We start from the raw sequence: 27,268 nt of genomic DNA on the forward strand, positions 1-27,268 counted from the left end.
CACCAAAAACATCATAACAGTGATCGGCATGTCCCCGTTTAAAGGAGGTTAACCTTGTGCCTGTTTTGTTATTGCTGAATAATAGTGTAACTTAAGTACGTTTCATCTCAATTTGTTGACTTGGTTTATTTTCCTCAATGTGTACATTTAGTCCAGATGAAGGAAGAGGGAAGGTAAAGGGGAGGTGGTAGAAAGGTGCCAAAACATATCCTAAATATGATAAACGCTCATAAATTTGTCTACACATGCAAGTGCGCAGTTGTTTAAAAGCCAGTTTTATTAAATCTCAAAATGGTTAAGACGATGATAAATAGATTAGATACCATTTAGGTAAGGTTTATGTTTTTTTAAGTTTTAAATTTGTTTGTTCTACATATTAATGGCTGAACAGACTCATCCTTTCATAAATGTATTAAAAAAGCTAATTCAAAAAAGTTTTAAGATACTGCATATTAAGGCGATGGAGAAATCTGAAAAGTGTGTGTTTGTATTTTAGTCAATTGGCAGCTTTAGGTTTATTGCATGTTTTAAATAGTAACATAGAAGTGAGCTGTTTAGGTGACATCTAAGTTACAGATATATTTTTAAGTAGTCCGTTATGATTAAAACATATTTATCATAAACATATGCTGAAAATACAATATATTTATGTGTTACTGATAGAAATATATTTGTGTTTAATATACTGTCATATAATACCTAAGTAGTGATAACTAGGCATGGACCCTGTTGAAAACCAGCATTTCTTCCCTTAACCGGTGCAAACCTCAACGTAAGTTTGTTTCTGCGTGGAGCATTCGTATGATGGCATATTGCTGCCGTAATATATCCTAAAAGCGTTCGCGAATTGTTTCGTGTTAACCACTACATTTTTCGCGATCATTATCTAGCTGACTAGTTAAATTTCGCGATTTATTTTGTTAGATAAATATTGTAAGACTAAAAACAGGCTTGAAAGTGCCAAGAACTGCCACCTGTTACCATTTTTAGCTGTACAACACTATCATGTTAACTAGTTATGGTTATCCAATTTCACTAAATAAGTAAAATAATAACTGGTCAACTAGATACCAGTTCGCGAACTTTAACAGGTTATCTTACGGCAGTTATACGCCATCATACATCCGTACATTTCGCGGACTGTCATAATGAAACAAAAACAGTTTTATGTATTTTAGTAAAACTCAATGGAAATTTTAAACAGTTTCTGTAAAGTTATTCAAATATTTTGTATACAATTACAATACAAACGTACTGAAATAATGGTTGCTGTGGTTACAAAGGTCATACATTATGGAACATTCTGGAATTGAATTTACCCTCTTGACGTAACTATATAGCACATTGATATTTTCAATTTTGTTTTTAATTATTTGATATGTTTCCTTTACTTTTATATAAATCACAATTCATTTCAACCAGATAGTGAGCTTTGAAGTGACATCAATTTCGTAGAAATATATATTTGCAAGGAGCAATTGTTTGGCAGTTTTTTCTCATATGTAGGACCGCCCGAACGACCGACCAACCTACTGACCGACCGACCGACCTACTGACCGACCGACCGACCGACCTACCTATACTTCGACCGACCGAACAGAAGGAAACTGCGGCCAAGTGTTTGGAGTTGTTAATATGGAAGTTGAGTTATAATTAGTTTGCAGTGCACAGGTTCACGTGTCCAAAGCTTCATTATATTTTTAAAAAAATTCCAAATCGGATTTTGAACACCATTTCAATCAAATCAAAGCAAACGTGATATAACAAAACGATGGGAAACATTTCAAAACCATCTGTGTTAGAGTTACACTTCCTACGCCTAGATGAAAATTGAATATTTATTTGATATATCAATCTTTATTGTAGTATTGAATATGCGTTTCCAAAAGAAAACATAAACTGCGTAAATGTAAAAACATGTACTTCAACAGTTGTTATAAACAAACACACACAATTTATTTTCCGTGTCTTCTATCCTTATTCACTTTTAACTTCCTAACATTAATATTTAACACTTTGTTTTAACTGTAAATGTTAAATTGACATTAACACGGAATCTTAGCTTAACCTAGTTTGAAATCAAGGTGAGCTGTATTCGGTAAAAACAATAAAAACAATTAAAACATACAATAAATGGAGCACTGTTTGAATAATATTTTTCATATTCAGTAGTTTACATGTTAAAATGTTCATAAAGTTAAGCTCTTAAAACGTGATTTTAATCAATGGGGATCGTACAAAGACATATGAATAAAAGCTCATACAATTTTATGAAAATAATTATAACCCATGTAGTGCTTTTCAGAACTGCCAAAAATGGCCAAAGAACTGATAATTTCGACTATTTTATGGGCCATCTGCATATCCTGCACAGTAGGAATAGATGGTAAGGTAACAAAACAAAACACGTATACGGTATATCTAAACTGTATTCAGATTTTGTAATATTTTCGGATTCTGTTTGATTCAACGTCGGTTTCAATGTTCTAACACGTGCTTGATTCTACGCCGATTTTAATGTTCTAGCACATGTTTTAAAGTTCTAGCACGTGATTGATTCTACGTAGGTTTTAACGTTTTGGCACGTGCTTGATTCTACGTCGGATTTCACATTACAGCACGTGCTGGATTCTACGTCAGTTTCACCGTTCTAGCACGTGTTTGATTTAACGTCGGTTTAAACGTTATAGCACGTGCTTGATTCTACGTTGGTTTTAACGTTCTAACTCGTGTTTGTTTCTACGTCGGTTTTAACGTTCTAGCACATGTTTGATTCTACGTCTGATTTAACGTTACAGCACGTGCTTGATTCTACGTCGGTTTCACCATTCTAGCACGTGTTTGATTTAACGTCGGTTTTAACGTTCTGGCACGTGTTTGATTATACGTCGGATTTAACGTTCTAGCACATGTTTGATTCTACGTCGGTTTTAACGTCATAGCACGTGCTTGATTCTACGTCAGTTTCACCGTTCTAGCAAGTGTTTGAATTAACGTCGGTTCAAACGTTCTGGAACGTGCTTGATTCTACGACGGTTTCACCGTTCTAGCACGTGTTTGATTTAACGTCGGATTTAATGTTCTAGCACATGTTTGATTTAACGTCGGATTAAATGTTCTAGCACGCGCTTGATTCTACGACGGTTTCACCGTTCTAGCACGTGTTTGATTTAACGTCGGTTTAAACGTTTTAGCACGTGCTTGATTCTACGTTGGTTTTAACGTTCTAGCACATGTTTGATTCTACGTCGGATTTAACGTTACAGCACGTGCTTGATTTTCCGTTGGTTTCACCGTTCTAGCACATGTTTGACTTAATGTCGGTTTAAACGTTCTGGCACGTGTTTGATTCTACGTCGGTTTTTTACGTTTAAGCACGTGCTTGATTATACGTAGGTTTTAACGTTCTGGCACGTGACTGATTCTACGTCAAATTTAATGTATCAGCACGTGCTTGATTCTACGTCGGTTTCACCATTCTAGCACGTGTTTGATTTTACGTCGGTTTTAACGTTTTGGCACATGTTTGATTCTACGTCCGTTTTTGCGTTCTAGCACGTGCTTGATTCTACGTCGGATTTAACGTTCTAGCACATGTTTGATTCTACGTCGATTTTAGAGTCATAGCACTTGCTTGATTCTACGCCGGTTTTTAAGTTCTGGCAGGTGCTTGATTCTACGTCTGATTTAACGTTACAGCACGTGCTTGTCCTACGTCGGTTTCACCGTTCTAGCAAGTGTTTGAACTAACGTCGGTTCACACGTTCTGGAACGTGCTTGATTCTACGACGGTTTCACCGTTCTAGCACGTGTTTGATTTAACGTCGGATTTAATGTTCTTGCATACCGGACGTGTGTTTCCGGTCATGTGACCAGTGCTGGAAAACCCCATCTTACATACCCCATGTAAGATGAGTCACGCGCAACAACGCGCCACTTCTTATTTCATTTATTTCAGTATGGTTTATGAAAGATATAGTATGCCATTTCAATAAAGCGCAATCAAATATATATGTTTGCAAGACTTTTAATTAAAATAAAAAATAATTCATCGTAAAAAACGCTATTTTTAGTTATTTAAAATTACTGCGCTCTATGACGTCAGTAAACAACGTCGCACGCGCTTTTTGGTGTAATTGTACAAAAGTTCGTTTTTTCTACGTCATTTTTCCACAAATTCATAATTTTAGGTATGCAAGAAAAAATATCGATCATGTTTTTCCGTTCCGGATCAAAAAATCCGACCCTCGGGCACGCTGCGTGACCGGTAACTCGGCAAGCCTCGTTACCGGCTTACGCACGTGCCCTCGGGTCGGATTTTCCTATCCTTACCGGAAACACATGATAGATACTTATATTCTAGCACATGTTTGATTTAACGTCGGATTTAATGTTCTAGCACGTGCTTGATTCTACGACGGTTTCACCGTTCTAGCTACGTCGGATTTAATGTTCTAGCACGTGCTTGATTCTAAGACGGTTTCACCGTTCTAGCACGTGTTTGATTTAACATCGGATTTAATGTTCTAGCACCTGTTTGATTTAACGTCGGATTTTATGTTCTAACACACGTTTGATTTAACGTCGGTTTCACCGTTCTAGCACGTGCTTGTCTCTTTCATTTTGTGTTAGTTTGTTCAATGTATAATGATATAAGGCAGAATTATATTCCTAAATATTATGTCAGAAATCTAAGTATGGTCAAACTTATAGCATAACCCAATTCTGACAATACACCTCTGATAGTAAGATTAAGTAATTTCTGTACCAAATCTTTTAAAATAAGAGACTTGAATATATAAATCACACATAAAGACCTCCTCACATTCACTACTGATAAATTAGCTTTAGGGTTTTTCGCGATATTGTATAAGTTGATAAATAACATATTGCAAAATAATTTATTTTGTTCTTTCAAGCATGCAATATTAAATATGTATATTTGTCTTTGTGTTTATAACGATTATCTATTATATAACGTTCTATATATGGTTAAATTAAATAAACATTCTGTTCTGTTCGGATTCAACGTTCTAGCACATGTTTGATTCTGCTGATTTTGTAGATAAAGCTTTAGTATGGACTTCGAAAAGCAGCGAAACATACTTGACAGACAAGTTAAATGAATGGGTTGAAGACACGGACTATCCATGGGTAATGTACAGATAACATCTTCCCATTTGTGCAAAAACGCGTACATCTATATCGGGACAGTTCAAATAAAACCGAGAACAGCTCGATCTGTGTCCCGCATCATGACATATTATAAATGTTTCTTGTTTTTGTTTGGGTTGTGGTTTTGAAACTGTAAGACGTTTTTTCAATTCATTAATTTTATCAACCGATCAACATTTCCATTACAGACAATTTATAGCATGAACATGTCTAAACTTTCCATGGGCTATGGTTTGGCAGTGGACACCCACACTGGACATGCAATTATCAGCGACCCCGGGAACAATTTGCTTGTCATCGTGGATTTGAATAAGGAATTGGCAGCGTTTTTCTACGTTGGAACATCCAAGGGTAGACATGTTTTTGATTATATGAAGCAACAAGAAAACACACTTTGTCTTTTTGAAATAATTATATTATCGTTAATGAGTAAGAAATGGCTGAAATACTGAAAAAAAAACCATAAATTGTTTTTTATCAACTTTTACTTACTCAAGAATACTTGTAATGCATAGCAGAAGATTTTGAACAAATTATACAATGTTTAAACATTACTTACAATTATATGTTAATTAACTGATATTTTGATTAAAAAAGGTCCTTATTTATTGAATCATCTTGATATGTTCATCACTTTTGTTTACGTTCTTTTATTCTTTCACATAGGGGTTGGCCAAGTAACTATAGACTGGCGAGCCCGTAATGTATACTGGACAGACGCCGGGTTCGGCTGGATAGCCATGAAAGCGCTACCTAAAAACATAACCTCTCACAACTCACTGGATACCAGGATGAAAGTTATAGTTGACCATCAGCTGGAAACACCAACAGGAATCGTTGTACATCCACATAAATAGTGAGATAAGTCCCGATCGATTATAATCTGAATAATAATTTGGCTAGCACCTAAATTGCTGTTAAACAATTAAACAAGGTATGTCACAGGAACACTTTAAAGTCTACTGGTCATGACCAACCGGAATACTAAGTTTGGGGTCCCTTGGCGCTAGCGTTATTCATTTTTATTGGTTGAAAACGGATTTCCTGCTCAAAGTGATTTCGGATGAAATAGTGATATAGGGTCCACTCACTGGTCAGGCACAACATGCTTACCATGTTTGAGGTCTCTGGGCCCCAGCGTTCGCTAGATGATGAATGGAAATGGATGATCAGCTCAAGATTCCCACGACCTTGCCCTTTAACAAAACTGACTTCGAAATCAAAGGGGTTCATCTAAAAGTCATGACCAACATTCCTACTTATCAAGTTTAAAGTTCTTGGGCCCCAGGGTTCTTCCAGTGTTGATCCTAAACTGATTTTCAACTTGTGTCACCACTAACCACGACCTTGACATTGACCCACTAACACAAACATGAATAGGGTTCAAATTTTGGTCATGACCAGGATGTCGTCGACCAATTGTGATGTCACTGGGCCCGAGTCTAGTTCAGTTTTCAGCTCAAGGTAACCACGACCTTGCCCTTAGACCAACTGACCTAAAAATTAAAAAGGTTCATCTTATTACTTTTTCTGCAAAAATAATGTGAAATCGCCCCTAAGCACATGTTAGGAAATCGAAACTAACACTCGTTTTTTATAAAATGTGATTGCCATTCTATCAAAAACTTAACTTGATTGTTTTGCAGTTACCTGTTTTGGGCCGACGCGGGCAAGCATCCAAAGATTGAACGATCCGACATGACAGGGAATGGCAGAATAGTTATTGTCTGGCAGGGCCTTATCACCCCGCGGGCACTTGCCATTGACAACCAAGGGGACAAACTCTTCTGGACGGACGAGGACAGGGAGACCATAGAGTTCTGTAACTTTGACGGCACTGGCAGGAATATACTGATTTCTAACGGCTTGCAATACTACGGAATAGATGTTTATCAGGTACCCAGATCGATGTGATGGGGTTTGGCACGGAATTTAGTTAATTCTTAAAGGTCGGGACCGGTATATTTTGTAAACTTTTTTCTTGAGAATTTTATTTTTCACTGCTGGTGAAAGTTTCCATTATATTTTGTATAACGCGCTTACAATTTCAGAGCTACGTATTTTACTCGGCATTCTATCGCGAAACTGCCAACACTACATACACCGGCTACATACATACAACCAACTGGAAAGATCAGTCACACCGAGTGCTACAAAACAAAACTTTGTACCATGTGGCAGTATATGACAGGGCGTCTCAACCACGAGATCCGCTGGGAGAGAGGTGTGAGAACGCGTACACCAATTGCAGCCAGATATGCATACACGAAGACGATAATGGCAATACTGCCTGTCTGTGCCTAGATGGATATGATTTGGACAGATTCCAAGGACGAGCATGTTATGGTATTGTTGGGCATGTTTTTTTTATTCTTTATATTCCAAAATTTAATCATAAAGATAAGGAAATTATTTACGCGTATATCAAAGGATAAATTTCGCACGAGTAAAGATGAAAACTGAATGCTCACAATATTAACTTTGAAATACTCAGATATTTGCCAACTTTTGACGGTTTTGTATTTTTAACAAGTTCGTTCAGTTCCACATTACACAATATTTAGTCTTTTTATATATCAATATGATCTTAAACGTAAGAGTCCATGAAATGTGTCCACATAATAAGTAATGCGGAAGTTCACATTCATATTTATTATCAAATAAAAAGATACAAATACACCATGACAAGTTTTATTAATTTCATATAGATGGAGGCTATAACGTAGAGAGACACCTTCTTTTTACCAACTCTCACTCTATTTGCGCTATCGCCATCAACGCTTTCACCGCCCACGACTCAATCAAGGGGTTCCCCTACAACTGCAGTGTGATAAGGGGCTCGTACGGAGAGATCACAAGGTAGACAGTGAATGGTATTATGACGCTATATCATTTACTTACAGCGCACTATTAACCATACGGTTTCGTTTTCATTCGATCCATATAAAAAAAGAAGAATCTTATTGTGCACAACTAACCGACGTTTCTTTTGAAAAGTTTTAATGTTTTAGAGCGCATGGTTCAAATGCACTACAAACATTCATACATTTGTAAATACTTCATAGCTTTTTGAACATGTACATATATTCAAATATACAGAAGCTTCCTTGTATCACGAAAGCACAATCTCCTAAGATTTCACCATATATGATTGTGTATAATATTTCAGATTTTCAATTGATACAGCAGGGCGGAACATATTTTTCACCAATAGCACGCACATCCTTATGCAAACACCATTTCTTTCCGAAAAACGAACGGTTTATAGTTCAAATGGAACGAAAATTACCGGCAAGTATATGCCATTGTAATTGTTTGACTTTTATCAAAATGATGGATTTCATATATTGAACTTGCGAAAGACCAATTAAGACAATTTATTTCATGCTTTTCGATGAAATATGGAGTTTTATCAGTGAAATAACAACACTGAAAATATCGATTTGGTATTTTCACTGCAAAATATGGAGTGAAAATATCAACTTTCAGAACTACTTTTAAAATCCATGGTAGTAACTTCCCCTTGATCAAAACAGAACACTTCACTTTTAACCAGAAAATGTTGGCAAACAAAATACTTAGAATTTAAAGAAATGCTACATAAATTTGAATATAGATATATTTGGATATTAACAACTTACCGTTTATTAGAAAAATGGTTATCCCGTTTTTCAAACGTTTTCTTAATCTTTAAGCTGAATGTTTGAACATTTGCTTTCATACCAAACAAATTACAGAGGAAAACAACTGTTCGAATATTAAAAGAATGTAATATCATTGTTCAAATCGCTACTCGTGAAAATATTTTTTTCTATGACACTCGTGAAATAAAATACGATCCTACACTGAAATAAACAAATATCCTCTATGTATTTTAGGAAGAGGAATTATGCGCTGTTTGTTTGTTTGTTGTATGAGGTATTTTACAAAAGCTAATACTAGAATCCGTTTTATTTCAACAGATATGGATTTTGATTGGCTGACCCGCACTTTGTACTGGATCGAAAGCGACTCATCTGCATTACATTTTATCAAGCCCTACTCAACAGAGACGTCTATCAAACTCAAGAAATTAAGAGAAAATGGACAGCTGACAAACTTGGCAGTAGATCCACTCAACAGGTGAGATTTTATTAAGTTATGTTACATAATACCACAGGATGACACACATGAACAAGCGGTCGACCTTTCGGAAGCAACAAATACACACCAACACTGAAACTAGAAGTGATTGGTTGATTATTTGGTCATATTGTTCAGAACATTCACATGAGCGTAAACAACGGGGCTGGGCTACTAGCTTGACCTTGATAACGGTCATATAAACCATTTGGGTTAACTTCGACATGATAAATTTACTTCGAGACCGTGTATATTCGTAACTCTAAAACGTATTAAGTCAAATGCATATTTGTTTCTGTTCACTCATCATTCATTTCGTAGAGTGCTTAAAATATATATCGTTTCTAGGAAAATATATTTCGTGGTAAGAAGCAGAGACGACTCATTCGAGCTTAATGTCTATGACGCTGCTACCGAAACTGTAACTACAGTGGAGGTTAACAATTTGCGAAGACCAACTGACCTCGAGTACGACCGACTTCAGGAAAGGTATGTTTTATCATGTTTTGTTTACACTGAATACATGCTATTGAGATATCACGCATAAGTAAGGTTGATGTTTCGTATATCATGTTCATGTCTGTGAAAAATGTCGCACAGACAAACATGACTGTTATGGCGTTACCTTCAATACATTTCACAATTCCTTGCTTGGCTCTTTAGACCATCATCAATAGCTTGTCTGTTTCAATTCAAGTTTGGAAATAAAAGTAGGAATGTTATGAATAGTACTACGTTTGTGATGACATTACTGTTATCAAAATAATATTAATTGTGTAAATAATACACTTTCTACTTGGACCATGTTCAGTGAGGGTAGCATTAAGCATAATAATATAACTCGTAAGTAATGCTGGATAAAAGAGGTATCACTATTCTTTACACTTGACTTTATTCTCCGGAAATAAAGCTGAAAGTTGATTTTTGTATATCCCTAACATTGCAAATAACAACAGGTTTGTGAAATGATATATATTCGGAATTGTATGATCTCTCACAGGCTAGTCTGGAATGATGATGGTGGGTTCATAGGCTTTCTTGCTCTCGGTGACAGAAAACAGATACCAAAAGTGGAAACAAACGGAGGCAAGAAACGCCATGCAATAACGCCATATAAAGTAAATTACTGCTTATGCTCAACACTTCTTAAAATATTTGACGTATTTATAAGGATATATAAATAGAATCCATGTTCAGCAGAGTTTATTTGACAAAATGTGATTTTATATTAAAATCTTTGCAATGTTGAATCTCAATGAAAGTACGCGGTCAATGGTTAACTTTAAACTCAGCATTAAATTACATTTCCATGAAACAATTAGAGTTAATCCCTCGAATACTCTTGTATGTCTTATATTTATTTAAATGCCAACAATTTTGATATCATTGTATGAATGCCAGATTTCAATTCATATTATGTAACTACAAATTTAAATAAACAATCGACAATCGAAGCTATAGGGACAATCCTTGTAGGCTAACATTTAACCTACTTCTTGTCCAAAGCCCCATGGATCAAGGCCAAACAATCACTTAACGCGAGACACACAAAGTCACAAGTCAGCAAAGCCATTACTCAAGTAACACATATCATTTTAAGTAAATATTGGCAAGGCCAATGAAAATTAAGTAATCTCACTGACGGTTGTTGGGTGGACACCTAAATACGCAGTTATCTGTTCATTACAGCAATTTATCTTCTCTTCTACTGAGGAGGCTAAGCGCCAATTTGATGTGCTGTATGAAGGTGACCAGTCCATGATTTACACGAGCTTTTCGTCAATCTACGACACATTCGTCCATGACATGCATGTATACGATAAAACGCTTCAACCATCAGAAACGGGTAGTTAAAGATTTTAGAATAAATAAATCATGTGAGAATGATATTGATATAAGTTAAAGACAAATATTCCTCAATGTCTCGAGTTTCGACATTCAGAGACAATACAATAGATAATACTATGACAGGTCAGAACAGTAGCCGCAAACCTAGTCCGCTTTTTAGTGGCCATCAGTATGCCCGTATCGGTTAGGAAATGAACCTCCGAAAGTTATACCCAGATTCAGATTCAACAAACGCATGCCTTTAAAACTTATAATATTCTTCCTAATATATTGTTTTCATTAAAAAAAAAACCTAAAAGGCATACCTATTAATTCATCGTTGTATGTTATTTGATGTACCGAACTTTAAATGTGCCGGCCGTGGTCTATTTTTCGAAGTAGCTGAGAGTGATCTGACAGGCCAATTGACACACCAACAGAAAACAATTAACAACGCAAACAATTAAGAACAATATGAATAAAACAATGATAAGATTATAACAATGCTTGTGAACTCTTTTTTCAAGGTCCATGTGACGTACGTAACGGTGGATGCCAGCATTATTGCATTTCAAATGCGACAGAAGAGTGTGCTTGCAAAGTTGGGTATATTTTGTCCAACGAGAAGAACTGCACCACAAGAAAACTGGATTCCGAATATTTCATCATTCTTGACCAAATTCACGGACGTCTTTTTCAAGCGACCAAAACAGACTTTTCGTCAGAGGTGTATGCTGTGGACATACACACAGACAACGCTCCTGTGTCACTGGCGTTTGACAGTGACTCGTCTACGATTGCATGGGTTGATGAGTCGATTACCAGAACAGTGAAAGTCAAGAAGCTTGGACAAAATGATGAAAGAATTGTCGAATTTAGTAAGAAATATTCATGTAATGGATTGATATACATATTTGTACAAAGTATTAATTAAACATGACGCAGATTGTCATCAACTATTCAATTCACCAAAAATCGGATTGCATTTCTTTAAAAATAATTTAACCACAGGTTCGCATTATACAATGGTTAGTAAGGTTGTCCGGTTAGCGCACTCGCTTCTCACCAAGGCGACCTTGTCTAAAAGGTGACCCTGGCTCGAAGCCGGACAAGTGGGTTTTCTCCGGGTACTCCAGTTTCCCCCGAAACATCGTGCCAACGAGAGTGACTTACTATAAGCTATCATAGCTTTCTTCACAATCGTTGTAAAATATTGAGGGGCGTTTCAATGAAGTTCTTAGTCTTAAATTGAAATTATCTTAGTATCATAGTTCCATTACTCTGCTTCAAATTTGAGTGAAATGAGCTTTAACCATCATTAAAAATGAGCACAGAGATAAGGAAATAAGATCAATATGATGTATTACCATTAGTGCTCTTTATACAGATTCAAGATAATCGAAGTTACGACTAAAATCCTTTAAACTAATGGTTAGTATAGAGACAAGCTCATAAGCTTAACATTTAACACAAAGCTAGTATAATGACACACGGCTAATGCCTAGCAAACATTGAACGAGAAACGACACAGTTAACAAACAATATAGACACACCACACGCACATATCATTATAAATGCATGTTCTGGTCACAGCCTTGGGACGGTTATCGAAACAAGAGTTCACAAAATGGCTAAGGTTTAATTCTAACCATGTTAAAATTATATGGGTCGTGAAAAAATTATATTATAGATTTTATTCAGTGATTAAATGTAATGGTGTTAAGCATGATTGCCGTCTTGTTGTTTTTGGGGAAACCTTACCCGCATACGCCTGAGTCGGGAATCAAACCTGGGAAACCTGGGAAGGTTTGATGCCAAGCGACTGTTCATACCACCGGACATCAAATATGGGGTCGGGGATGACCGCTTTAAACTACATGTACATGTATAAATTAATGGATATCCCATTCCATACATCTAACAGTCAAACCCCGACAATAAAACAAAGTGAAGAGCTGCTCAAAGTGGCGTTATACTAATTTGTAAGCTATTTTCATTGGAAACACATTACATTTGGTTTTCGTTACAGATATGATGGAAAACGGTTATGTGGCTATTGACTCCTCTACCGGTAATGTCTACGTTTTGTCGGCAAACAAAATAAATGTGATCAACGAGAATGGAAAAGTACATGAACTTGTTGATGATTCGCTGACCGAAAACATAGAAATGAAGACTATCGCGCTGCTATCTTCACATGGGTTTGTACAACATATATTTAATACAGATAATGTTAGACGATTTAGAATAGCAGAATATATAACGATATCTTACTCTTATAGGCTTATTAACGGGTTTAAGCGTGATATTTAATTATGTCTTCATACCTATGTCTTCTATTGTACATACAAGTGATAAAGAGCGATGTCTTAACTCTATCAAGTGTGCCGAAATAGCAGATACTTTAGTTACTAAGATACATTTTCAGAAAAATGGCCTGGATAGCCACACAGACTGGTAGATGGATGATCTTCTTGGCCAACATGGATAGAACCAACAGAAAACTAGCGATACAGTCTGAGAGTATGATTGACGATCTAATTTTCGATGTAGAAACAGGTAGTTATATCTGTACTACGAAATTATGCAAATAATAATGCTGAATTATCCTGAGTTTTTAAAGCGGATCTTTAATGCGTTTATCGATCTAATGTGTTAACCAAATTAAATTATAGTAACGTTTTGAATTGCATATACTTAGAACATGGAAAGCATGCTACAAAAGGTACATTTAAACATTTTACCTATAGTTCATAACGTGCAACAATATTTTTTGAAAATATCGTTCAATGCATAAAATTACGCAAAATTACAAATAAATGTTTAAACCTGCTATACCTCTGTGCTGCAAAGGAACGATTTTAATGCCACTGGGGAATTGCGTTTTTTTCTAAAGTGTTTTTATTTTAAGTATCATACATTTGATTAGATTACTGTAGCTAATTGTATAAAACTGGATAACTCTTTGGTTTGGTTAAAGTTAGCCAAAATGTTCATTGATTGGTCAATATTTATCCAATAATTATTATCGTCCAATCAAATAATTTAAATGTGAAAATAGCCAAAATATAATGTATGGATAACTTATCAGGGTTTTATACAATTGACCGCTGCTTTCTTACAAAAGGGCTTCAGAGACAAAACTAAGTCCAACGTAAGAACACAGCAGTCTCAATATGATCGAACTGTATTGAAGACAGTAATGTTTAATTGATTAATATCAACATACCAGAGTTAACCCCAATATTTATTAATAAACCTGACGCATGCGTGGTCTGTCTGTGTTGTTTGTACATGTTGCCCCCCGTCTCTTGGGTGCGACGTTTGTGCCTCTAGCAAGTTTTCTTTTTCATTAAAGTTATCGACTACTGGGCCTGTCCCTGTAGTTTTCATTGAGTTATTTATACTTTCAAAAATCAAGATTAAAGTATAATAACAAAAAGTCCGAATTTGAAGGTGACAGTCTTTATTGGTGTGAAGCTAAGACTGACAAGGTCGGAAGATATGCCATTGAGACAAGGCAGGAGAAAATGGTGTATTCCGATGGCGGACTGCAACCTATAGCGTTAGACGTGGCGGGGGAGTATGTTTACGTCGTCCCATACAGAGGAAGGTTTGGGCCAATATAATGATTTAATTTCAAAGCATTTATAAGTTCTAATTATTGACTACAACTATTTCATAAATACATGTACATGTGTTTTTGCCAATTTCGATTACTTAAGAATGCTTTTTTTACCGAATTAGATTTATTATCAGCCAATTTTAGTTTGTATGTTTTAATATAGTTTTATTTGACAAACTTTAACTGCCAGGAATTTGATCTAGCAAATGCCAGAATCCGCTTTTTGATTTAATAGATAAATACTTAATGCAGCAGTGTTATCCTTATAGGAGAATCGTACGAATGTCCAAGTCAGATGGAAGTGGGCAAAAGACTGTGTTTGAGAACCCTTTGCTTGGATCCCTTAACAACTTCTTCGTCTCTCACTCTGGTTAGAAAGCATCAGACCATCACCTTAGTGCAATAGCGTAATAACTGCATATTAAAATAAAAGCAGATATTGAGTTCTTGCATTAAGGTCACGAAACCATCTACACAATGGTTATAACAACTGTATTTTTCAGTATTGACAATCAAAAGCTATTTTAAAGGCAGTCAAATGTAAACCTAATTTGTGAAACACTTCTTGTACTGAACTTTTGGTAATGTAATTATAAAGGTAAAACCTTTAAAGAAATCTATTAAATAATATAATATTATTTTGTATATGAAGCACATTTTGAAACGTTTAACTTCATACGGAATGTTCAGATTAATTCTACAGAGGGAAAACTAAATAAATTGTATGCAGTTGTATCAAATACTTCTGAAACATAGATCATCTAGATCTAAGCCATTTTTTTAATCTGATGTTTGGAAATAAGCCGAATTCGAATTTGATTTTGAATTTATGCGATACTTTTCCGTTGCATATATGTTTGTTTCTAAACGGAGCTGGTTTCCTTTAAAGGCGTACACAATAAGTCGATGTCAAATGCATTATGTTTAACTCATTCGACTAAGTGATCAAAACAAAACACATTTAATTTCTGTACAGATAAAATATAGGCCTTTATACATGGGATTTTCTGCTCAAGTTTCGGCTTCAAATACGGCAAGTATTTCGGTATGTGTACATCGATCTACGTTAACGGATAATACTAATAAAATAAACGATTATGTCTAACTTTTATCCTATGCAATATCATACAGGTCCGCTTTCTGTCCATTCCCAATGTGGTGAATGCAATGGTCAGTGTAGCGATATCTGCCTACCAGACGGAGTGGACGGGCGGACGTGCGCCTGTGATCTTGGAGATGAACTAAACGACGCTACCAACTGCAGGAAGTGTAATACACACTTATAATACAGTTGATGTGTAGATTGTGACTGCTTTTTTGCCTTTTTTACACCACCAAAACAGCTACATAATGAACCTAAAATATATTTTAGTAGAATATTTGATCGTATAAGCTCTACAATTTTGGGAAACACTGATGTACTGCTTGAACTTATTCATATTTAAAATTTTAAACCATCGTCGAATGTAGTTATTTTGTAACGTTTCTACCTAAATTTATTCACAAATATCGCCCTTGTTCTCCGCATTGATGAGTTTTGCAGTAAGGGATCCAGGCAATATAAGATCTGGGAGAATATTTCTCAAAACAGATGAACGCTCAGTGTAAGAAGTGTGTATATCTATTGATCGTACTGCCCTTACACTGCCTCTGGTGAAACTGAACGGGAGGAGGTGTCCATATCCGTCCTGAAGAAACGTTGCTTTAGACAGACGGATGTTTTGTTTGACAAATATTAACTATTGAGTCTGTTGCTCTATTGCATTCGCCCTCGCAATTTTAGTTTGCAATTCTTCAGCCTCAAGATGTCCGGTAGTGGAGGAAGAATCGATATCCGTTTTGGATGACTGTTGCCCTGAACAACCAGACGCTCTGTGCAAGGTCACGTGTGCGGACGGATTCACGCAAGTCTCGCCCTACAAACTCAAATGCCAGCCTACAGGCTGGAATGCCTCGATCGAGGAATTATGTACGGGTAAGTTTTATCTCACAATTAAAAAAATGCAAAACGAAGACATAAAAGTGTGACGTATTTTTTATCACATTACATTAAAGGGTTCTCTTAAATAGTTATTTTTCCTCTACTGGACATAGAGACCCATAGAAAAACAAAGGCAATCTTATTCACTGCAAAGTTACTTTCATATAACTTTTTTTTAAATTTATTATATGAACTTACTATTATGAAAATCGTAGAAACCTTGATGAAGATTTGGAATATATATTTTTTTTAACAGAAGGATCAAAGCCGCCGAACACTTGGCTAATGATTGGCATTGCGAGTTTCGCTTTGGTTTTAGTGGTTATTGCAGTCGTGGCCTTCATTATACACAGGAAAAGATCTTCTAAGTACGGTTACACACGTTATAAACACATATAGATAAATACACTAGAGCAATAATAAAATTGTTCACGTAACATATACCACGACCTACCTGTCTATGTCAAAGTAACATAGCTGGACCTACCTGTCTGTATCGAAGTAACATACCTGGACCTACCTGTATGTATCGTAGTAACATACCTGGATCTACTTGTGTATCGTAATAACATACCTGGACCTACCTGTCTGTATCAAAGTAACATAGCTGGACCTACCTGTCTGTATCGTAGTAGCATACCTGCACCTACCTGTCTGTATCGTAGTAACCTACCTGAACCTACCTGTCTGTATCGTAGTAGCATACCTGGACCTACCTGTCTGTATCAAAGTAACATAGCTGGACCTACCTGTCTGTATCGTAGTAGCATACCTGCACTTACCTGTCTGTATCGAAGTAACATACCTGAACCTACCTGTCTGTATCGTAGTAGCATACCTGCACCTACCTGTCTGTATCGAAGTAACATACCTGAACCTACCTGTCTGTATCGTAGTAGCATACCTGCACCTACCTGTCTGTATCGTAGTAACATACCTGAACCTACCTGTCTGTATCGTAGTAGCATACCTGGACCTACCTGTCTGTATCAAAGTAACATAGCTGGACCTACCTGTCTGTATCGTAGTAGCATACCTGAACCTACCTGTCTGTATCGTATTAACATACCTGAACCTACCTGTCTGTATCGTAGTAGCATACCTGAACCTACCTGTCTGTATCGTAGTAGCATACCTGAACCTACCTGTCTGTATCGTAGTAACATACCTGAACCTACCTGTATGTATCGTAGTAGCATACCTGAACCTACCTGTCTGTATCGTAGTAGCATACCTGCACCTACCTGTCTGTATCGTAGTAACATACCTGAACCTACCTGTCTGTATCGTAGTAGCATACCTGAACCTACCTGTCTGTTTCGTAATAGCATACCTGAACCTACCTGTCTGTATCGTAGTAACATACCTGAACCTACCTGTCTGTATTGTAGTAGCATACCTGTACCTACCTGTCTGTATCGTAGTAACATACCTGAACCTACCTGTCTGTATCGTAGTAGCATACCTGAACCTACCTGTCTGTATCAAAGTAGCATACCTGAACCTACCTGTCTGTATCGTAGTAGCATACCTGCACCTACCTGTCTGTATCGTAGTAACATACCTGAACCTACCTGTCTGTATCGTAGTAGCATACCTGCACCTACCTGTCTGTATCGAAGTAACATACCTGGACCTACCTGTCTGTATCGTAGTGGCATACCTGGACCTACCTGTCTGTGTCAAAGTAACATAGCTGGACCTACCTGTCTGTATCAAAGTAACATAGCTGGACCTACCTGTCTGTATCGTAGTAATAAACCTCGACCTTCCTGTCTGTATCGTAGTAATATACCTGGACCTTCCTTTCTGTACCACAGTAACATTTATCTATAAAATAATTGAGTGAAACAACATGGAAACATCGAACGACATGACATTATTTTAGAATTATTTCGTCCAAGGCTCAGTTTCTTTGTTATTCATTTACGAGGGCCATTCAAAAATATACGTAGACTTTCTTAATATCATATCAAGTTGCTGACATCTTACTATCTTATTATCTTATGTTTGGTGAGATTATAGATTAAGACAGTATTTTAAAGTAACTGCAAGCATAATCAAAATGAATTAACATTTTAGTTTTTTTTTATGTTTATTTAAACAATAATAAGCTACGTAGAAGCATGTCAATATTTCAGTGTTTAAACATATACATGCGATGATGCTACCAAACTTTGTATTATTTGTAAAACGAAAACAAATATATGAACCATTTTTTTGAGAATCAAGCTTTTATTACCGAAGTGAGAGATAAGAATGAATGACGTCGAAATGTGAACGGAACATATGTTCGACATAAGCAAAACGACACCCCCAGATGTAATTTGAATAACACGATATAACGACGAAACATGCATACTTTATATGCAAACATGCTTAATAATTCAGAGATACTGCAGCATGTATCGTTGTACCAGTTGTTAAGACATCTGTGTCTCCGCAGTAAAAATCTAATTGATATAAAAGAAAACAAATTCGTGCTGCACAATAACCAAAAAGATATGAACATTTTATGCTATCAGTATAATTATAACTATCACCATTATTAGATATGCCTTGCACAGTGTCTTCATTTTATTCTAATTATCTAAGTACCTATTTTGTTACAATGATTAACGAAATAAGTCATGTATGCAATAGTGTATATATGTAATTAATATTGTTAAGATATTCAAGATTTGAATCAATCAAAATATAACGAAAGCCATCTAGTCGTATTTCGATTGAATATTACGCTTACGACGGGTCCGTCAATGCCATCCTGAACTGATATATGTTCCATATTTATTTATATTTTAACCATTATTTGTTTTATTTTAAAGGTTCGACCGTCTCGATGAACAATACGTAGTTGCGTATCGTCATGATATTTTGGCCTATGATAGTGACCATGTTTACGACCCGGCGAACGCGATTGCTCGCAACAAAAGTGCAGATAGAAATTCAAGGTACTGACGTACGAATAATTACAATTTTAATTCGTGAAACAAATACCGAAACACTTCAATAATATTTTCCCAGAAAATCAGAAAACAAAATAATTAAATAATATAGAATAACAATATAAAATGTATGTAGATTTTTATATACAATGCAATGACCATCGTTTCAGAGTGCAGAGCGAATGCTATGCTGATCTAGACGAGACAGTGATTTTGGCAGAAAGTGTGGATCTTCCAACGAAACACGAAAAACAAAGCAGGGGCAGAAATGACTACCATCCTTTCCCTACATCGCAGATAGTACCTCCAAACCTACCCGACCGAGAAAAAACCGCTCCGTTAATGGATGTCCAAAAAAGTCTATCGAAAGGGTTGTCCTATGTGTCGTTTGATTCAAATGTCTATGACATTTCAATTGATGATCAGTATGACCGACTTGGATCAAACAGATTGTCGAGGTCTCTAAAAGTAGCCTCTGGTTATGGTTCTACACAAAACGTATCCATGCGTGGACAATCTATTAACGAAGGACCTGCAAATCCCCAAAATCATTATTCCACACTATTAAAGTACAAGAAAGATAATGAGTTCTCTGCGTTTGCGAATGACAATGAAGGTTTTTCTAATAAGCAATCCGCTTCTTTCGTCAATCCTTCGTTTGAAGACGATGAATGCACTTGTGGAGTAGTAGAATTCACAGAAGAGTCATCTGTTCCACATCAAGCTAATTTTGTGATCAATGGCGGCGAAACCGAATTCAACGACGAGACTGATTATATGGAGGCAAGTGACAGCAAGGACATGGAATATTTGAGCAACGAGAAACGATGGAGGCGTAAAAATACTTATCATCCGTTTCCAGGTCCTCTTGATAATTCAACTAGTGAAGAACAGTCTTTCAAGAAACAAAATTCAAGATCGGGTAACGACTGTCAGCAACGCAATGATTTGCCAGTCATTGATGAAAAAACAGGAAGCAACAGGGGACAAAATGTTTATCATCCATTTCCCAGTTCTGAAGATCTCTCTCGTGATTTATCTACCGAAGGAACGGAGTTCCATGTAAACGCCACAATTGCAACAGGTGTAAATCATGTGAAAGAGATTGAAACTGACGATTATATGAAGCCACTAGATTATCAGCATGGGATGGTTAAAGAAACAAAACTTCTTGAGCGAAGGTTACAGAATCATGACCGATCACACAACCACTATCACCCTTTCCCATCATCTGAATGTTTATCGACTTTCTCACCTGATAATGACCCAGATAGTAATTACGAAAACCCTAATTTTGTGGAAGATGATAACTTAACAGAACGACACGGCGGGGAAGCAGGCAAGCCTCACAAATTTAGCGACCCATCAACTGTTGATATACAGCGTGTACTTGACAGTATGCATCCCGCTTGCCAAAAACCTGACTGTTCATCAAACGTAGATGCAGCAGATAATATCAGAATTTCAAAGCATGACAGCAATTACCAGCTTCCCGATGACTATTTTGACGGATATGTTGAGGATAACTTGCATCCACCTAGCATCCCAGATTCAAAAAATAATTTGACAATTCAAAATCATTCGCATGAAACGAACAGCATGATTCCAAGAGAAAACGTACGTTGTAATGAATCCCCGCAAAATGCTAAGGACTTAGGTCTTAATCCGATAAGTAAAAGATGTGTTCCTGTAGGTGAAAGTTTCTCACTAAAATCACAGTCGTCCGCTGACTATTTAGATATGACAGTTATCGAACAAGGACGTTTCTCCAATGTCAATGAGCATATTCAACCTGGTAACAAACAAATAAAAGGACACAAAAGACAAAATCATAAACAAGTTTACCTTTCAGATGATGATGACGATGACTATTTAACACCAGTTCCTGGTGGAAAAACGGGCACTAAAGCAGAAAACATCGATTCAAATATTTTTTCAGATGAAGGATCAGACGATTATTTGACACTCGTAGTTAACACAGAAGCTAGAGATGGAAAGGGCATTGAAATGCAACAGCATATTGACCATAAGCACCAAAACAATTCTAAAAATAAAGTGGCGAAAAATTCAAATATGACTGACAAAACTAATGATTACATACCTATGGATAAATACAGATTAGAAACGGAACCTGAATTCAAAGCTAATGCTGCAGCCGAGAGAGAAAATATTATTCCAATGAAACAAAACATACATGATATCAAACATTACCAAGAAGGTTACTCGTGTTTGGAGAATAACAAAAAATCAAGCGATGATGATTATTTCGCAATGGATCGATTCAGAGCAAAGACATATCATAATCCGAAACTGATGCATTCTTTAGCAGCGGATAATGAAAACGTCGAGAGAGAGAATGGTGCTTCAGTTGGTCATAATGAAAATGTCGATGGAAAGTGGTGTATTTCAACGAACAAAAGAAAGGCAGAAATGGGGCCTTTCCAAAATCAAAATTCCTACATGGAAGCAGAGGCTGCCCATGATGAAATGGATGATTATTTACCGATGAAAACCTCAATATCAGAAACCGACGATAACAGAGGGGACGATTATTTACCTATGAACAGTTCAAAAGCAGAAGCCGATAATAACGAAGGGGACGATTATTTACCGATGAAGGGTTTAAAAGCAAAAGCCGATGGTAACGAAGGGGACGATTATTTACCGATGAACAAATTCGAATCGCAAGCTGATGAAAACGAAGGGGACGATTATTTACCGATGAATAGTTCAAAAGCAAAAGCCGATGATAATGAAGGGGACGATTATTTACTGATGAACAGGTCAAAAGCGAAAGCCGATGCTAACGAAGGGGACGATTATTTACCGATGAACAGCTTAAAAGCAGAAGCTGATGCTAACGAAGGGGACGATTATTTGCCAATGAACAGCTTAAAAGCAGATGCCGACAATAACGAAGGGGACGATTATTTACCGATGAACGGTTTAAAAGCAGATGCCGACAACAACAAAGGAGACGATTATTTACCGATGAACAGGTCAAAAGCAGAAGCCGATGCTAACGAAGGGGACGATTATTTACCGATGGACGGTTTAAAAGCAGAAGCCGCAAATAACGAAGGAGACGATTATTTACCGATGAAGGGTTTAAAAGCAGAAGCCGATGCTGACGAAGGGGACGATTATTTACCGATGAACAGGTCAAAAGCAGAAGCCGATGCTAACGAATGGGACGATTATTTACCTATGGACGGTTTAAAAGCAGAAGCCGCAAATAACGAAGGAGACGATTATTTACCGATGAAGGGTTTAAAAGCAGAAGCCGATGCTGACGAAGGAGACGATTATTTACCGATGAACAGGTCAAAAGCAGAAGCCGATGCTAACGAAGGGGACGATTATTTACCGATGGACGGTTTAAAAGCAGAAGCCGCAAATAACGAAGGAGACGATTATTTACCGATGAAGGGTTTAAAAGCAGAAGCCGATGCTGACGAAGGGGACGATTATTTACCGATGAACAGGTCAAAAGCAGAAGCTGATGCTAACGAATGGGACGATTATTTACCTATGGACGGTTTAAAAGCAGAAGCCGCAAATAACGAAGGAGACGATTACTTACCGATGAAGGGTTTAAAAGCAGAAGCCGATGGTAACGAAGGGGACGATTATTTACCGATGAATAGTTCAAAAGCAAAAGCCGATGATAACGCAGGGGACGATTATTTACCGATGAACAGCTTAAAAGCAGAAGCTGATGCTAACGAAGGGGACGATTACTTACCGATGGACGGTTTAAAAGCAGAAGCCGCAAATAACGAAGGGGACGATTACTTACCAATGAAGGGTTTAAAAGCAGAAACCGACAATAACGAAGGGGACGATTATTTACCAATGAAGGATTTAAAAGCAGAAGCCGACAATAACGAAGGGGAAGATTATTTACCAATGAAGGTTTTAAAAGCAGAAGCCGACAATAACGAAGGGGACGATTATTTACCGATGAATGGTTTAAAAGCAGAAGCCGACAATAACGAAGGGGACGATTATTTACCGATGAATGGTTTAAAAGCAGAAGCCGACAATAACGAAGGGGACGATTATTTACCAATGAAGGATTTAAAAGCAGAAGCCGACAATAACGAAAGGGACGATTATTTACCAATGAAGGATTTAAAAGCAGAAGCCGACAATAACGAAGGGGACGATTATTTACCGATGAAGGGTTTAAAAGCAGAAACCGACTATAACGAAAGGGACGATTATTTACCGATGAATGGTTCAAACGCAGAATCCAATGCTTACGAAGGGGGTGATTATTTACCGATGAAGGGTTTAAAATCAGAAGCCGATGCTAACGAAGGGGACGATTATCTACCGATGAACGGTTTAAAAGCAGAAGCCGATGCGAACGAAGGGGACGATTATTTACCGATGTACGGTTTAAAAGCAGAAGCCAATACCAACTAAGGGGACGACTGTTTACCAATGAAGGGTTTAAAGACAAAAGCCAATATTAACGAAGGGGACGATTATTTACCAATGAACGGTTTAAAAGGAGGAGCCAATCTTAACGAAGGGGACGATTATCTACCCATGAACGGTTTAAAAGAAGGAGCCGATGCTAACGAAGGGGACGATTATTTACCAATGAACGGTTTAAAAACAGAGAAAGAATCCAGAAAGCCTTACGTTAAAACGAAATGCCCTACAGAGGACTCTGAGGATTCAAATGACTGTAGTAATTACCTATCAATGGATCAATATAATGCACACTGTTGAATACCTTACACTTTGTTTTGGAAAAGGGATCTGATTAGTTTTTGCACCAGGGACATCAACTGCGAGCTTATGTGCTTGACGAATCAGCGATCTATGATAACGTAATTCAAACATCATACCTTAGCATTCGAAGGTGAATGTTTTATGACCTGTTTTCTATCATATAAACTAGAAATAAACCAATTATGTTTGTTTTATTGAAAACGTACGTATTAATCGTATTTCAGCTGTAATTTAATCATACAGCTAAGCCTATCTTGTGTAAATATGGAGTTTTCACTATATTTAAACGTGTACAATTACTATTATGGAAGTCAAGTGCTCATTTGTGAAGATAAAATTTCTATAACAATTATGTGTCTCGTAAAGTGGTTATATGGCCTTGTTCCATGTGCCTTAAATACCATGATTTCGGTCAAATGTTCTTGGCTTGATCTTAATTTTTATTATTTTACTTGTATCTAATTCTCATGTATACATTCAAACAACAAATGCCCGTAATATAACGACGATGCAACCCCTATATGGACCATAAACAACGTCAACAAATGTCAAACAGTGATAGAAAAATTTAATTTGAAACACCATTTCTCTGTGAGAACATCCGTTCTATAGTTCAGTCATACGCACATTGTTCACAGTCCATCATCAAGTTATACCTTGTTTTCGATTTAAGGCTTATATATTCGTGGGACATATATGTTTAATTCTATCAATTATTAATACATTATAGAACAAGAATATGGTTATTGCCATGCAAACTAATATAAACCCCCAGTAGACTTGTTTCACTTACCATTTCATTGCGGTAATCCCATCGTTTAACTGTAAAGCAATTTTGGATGAGGGTATGGTTTGTTTGAACTATTGTGTTTGTATTTGTGTTTGTTGTGTTTTGTCTTTGTAATGTGTATGTGATGTTAATAATTATGTTTGTGTTTATAGTTCGTTGTCATTTTGGCCCTTGTCTGTGCTCCTAAACAGGGCTTATTTTTGATTTTTCGACTTCAGGGATTGGCCCTGTAGTTTTGGTTGTATTGTATTTTCTTGGAATACACATATGTTATATTGCAATTTCACTCCACATGTTTGTATACTGTTTAATAAGAAATAAATATTGCTTACTTGGTATCATTCCAGCAAGTCATACGTCTATTTCTTATTTTGCTTTTATAAATGATGAAGTGTACATATGAATAAAGAAGTTCATTTTTTTATTTATTTCGTAAGAAAAAAAAAGACATTTCCTTATGATTTAAAAACAAACTAACAAAAGAACTAAAAAGTAAAAGAAAAGATCCGTCAATTACATTATTTCAACAGAAAAAAGTCCATGGACGCACTACCGAATTATGATGCCATCTACAGTGTGTGTATTAAAACCACATATGAAATTGCGTCATAAATGCCACGTCGGAAGGCAATATTTTGTTTCGAATGAAGACTTTAACAAAGATGAATTTACTATTTCTTCACCATTTTAAATGAAACATATAGAAGTCTACGCCGCTTACGGGGCCCCACATTCGGTCTTTTACCAGCGTTTGATTGAGTTTAGTTTCTTAAAACACTTTGACAAAGCTTTTCACAATATGGCCGTCTGATGGAGCACTAACAAAACTTTATTTTGGAAACTGGTTCGTCGTTTGATTAAACTAATTACCTTGTCGAACTCCGGTAATACAACGAATGCGGGACTCTTTAAACGGCATAGACTGCCCTTTGTTTTACTTAAAATGGTGTAGTAAAGAAAAAGTTATCTTTGATTTAAGTCTTCATTTAAAGCAAAATTGTGCCTTCTGGCGTAGCATATATGACGTAATTAATAACGTGGTATACACACACTGAACTAACCGGGTGTGACGTCACCATTTAAATAATAGCAAGTGTCAGTGGTTATGTTGTGATTCCTACTGGATATTTCCACTGTATTCAATCTCCCTATTCCGCGTAAAGCTAGAGTGAACAGTGTGTGTATACCACATGATAAATAACGTCATATATGCTACGTCAGAAGGCAACATTTGGCTAAAAATGAAGACTTAAATCAAAGATAACTTTTTTTTTTACTTTATCATTTTAAATAGATAAAAAGGGCAGTCTATGCCGCTTAAAGAGCCCCGCCTTCGCTGTATTACCGAAGTTTGATTATGTGATTGGTTTCATCAAACACTTCGATAAAACTGTTTCCAAAATAATGTTCTGACAGAGCTACGTCAGGCGGCCGTATTGTGAAAAGGATTGTTGAAGTGTTTTAAGAAACTTAACTCTCAATCAAACTCTGGTGAAAGACCGAAGGCGGGGCTCCATAGGCGGCGTAGACTGCGCTATGTTTTGTATTTACAATGGTGAAGAAAAAGGAAAGTTATCACTGTTTAAAGTTTTCATCCGAAGCAAAATATTGCCTTCCGGCGTAGCATTTATGACGCAATTTATCACGTGGTATACACACACTGATGAATACGGAGATGATATCCAGGAATGCTTGCTTACAAACACATGTCCTGAACACATTGAATACATTTGTGTATTAAATGAGGATCCGTGACAGATCCTGTATAGTCTGATCAGTGACTCAGCTTACACTAGGAATATTAAAAGGCCCAGGCCTGCACATCATTCTTTCATGTAAAGAAAAAAAACAAAAAAAAACTTAATTAGACCTTTAGGTATCGTGTATGTTAATTTCCCTGTCAGATAAAAGCCAAAATGTGTCATTAGCCACACTACGTATCAGTAAATCAGTCGAAAGGGGATGCCCCTAAACCCAATAGTTTAATGCATGCACATCAAAATTGTTTATTAACTATTCTTATATTTTGACCTAAACATATAATTATGTAACATTCA

General features: G+C 36.5%; 1 protein-coding gene across 1 annotated transcript; it reads left to right on the forward strand.

Moving 5' to 3' along the window:
• The first annotated feature begins 200 nt into the window (after positions 1-200).
• LOC128219862 (uncharacterized) lies at positions 201-25,573 on the forward strand. Its single transcript, XM_052927990.1, has 23 exons — positions 201-330; positions 2,306-2,386; positions 5,066-5,154; positions 5,364-5,526; positions 5,842-6,031; positions 6,822-7,071; positions 7,227-7,521; positions 7,884-8,034; positions 8,345-8,466; positions 9,138-9,297; positions 9,646-9,786; positions 10,298-10,415; positions 10,987-11,143; positions 11,652-12,002; positions 13,154-13,325; positions 13,553-13,683; positions 14,581-14,737; positions 15,019-15,119; positions 15,881-16,018; positions 16,548-16,724; positions 16,987-17,098; positions 19,556-19,681; positions 19,846-25,573. The coding sequence occupies exons 2-23, from the start codon at positions 2,317-2,319 to the stop codon at positions 24,104-24,106; spliced, it is 7,632 nt and encodes a 2,543-aa protein (XP_052783950.1). The 5' UTR covers positions 201-330; positions 2,306-2,316; the 3' UTR covers positions 24,107-25,573.
• The last annotated feature ends 1,695 nt before the right edge of the window (positions 25,574-27,268 follow it).

The sequence above is a fragment of the Mya arenaria genome, chromosome 15 (assembly GCF_026914265.1).
Source record: "Mya arenaria isolate MELC-2E11 chromosome 15, ASM2691426v1".
In the NCBI taxonomy this organism is placed as follows: domain Eukaryota; kingdom Metazoa; phylum Mollusca; class Bivalvia; order Myida; family Myidae; genus Mya; species Mya arenaria.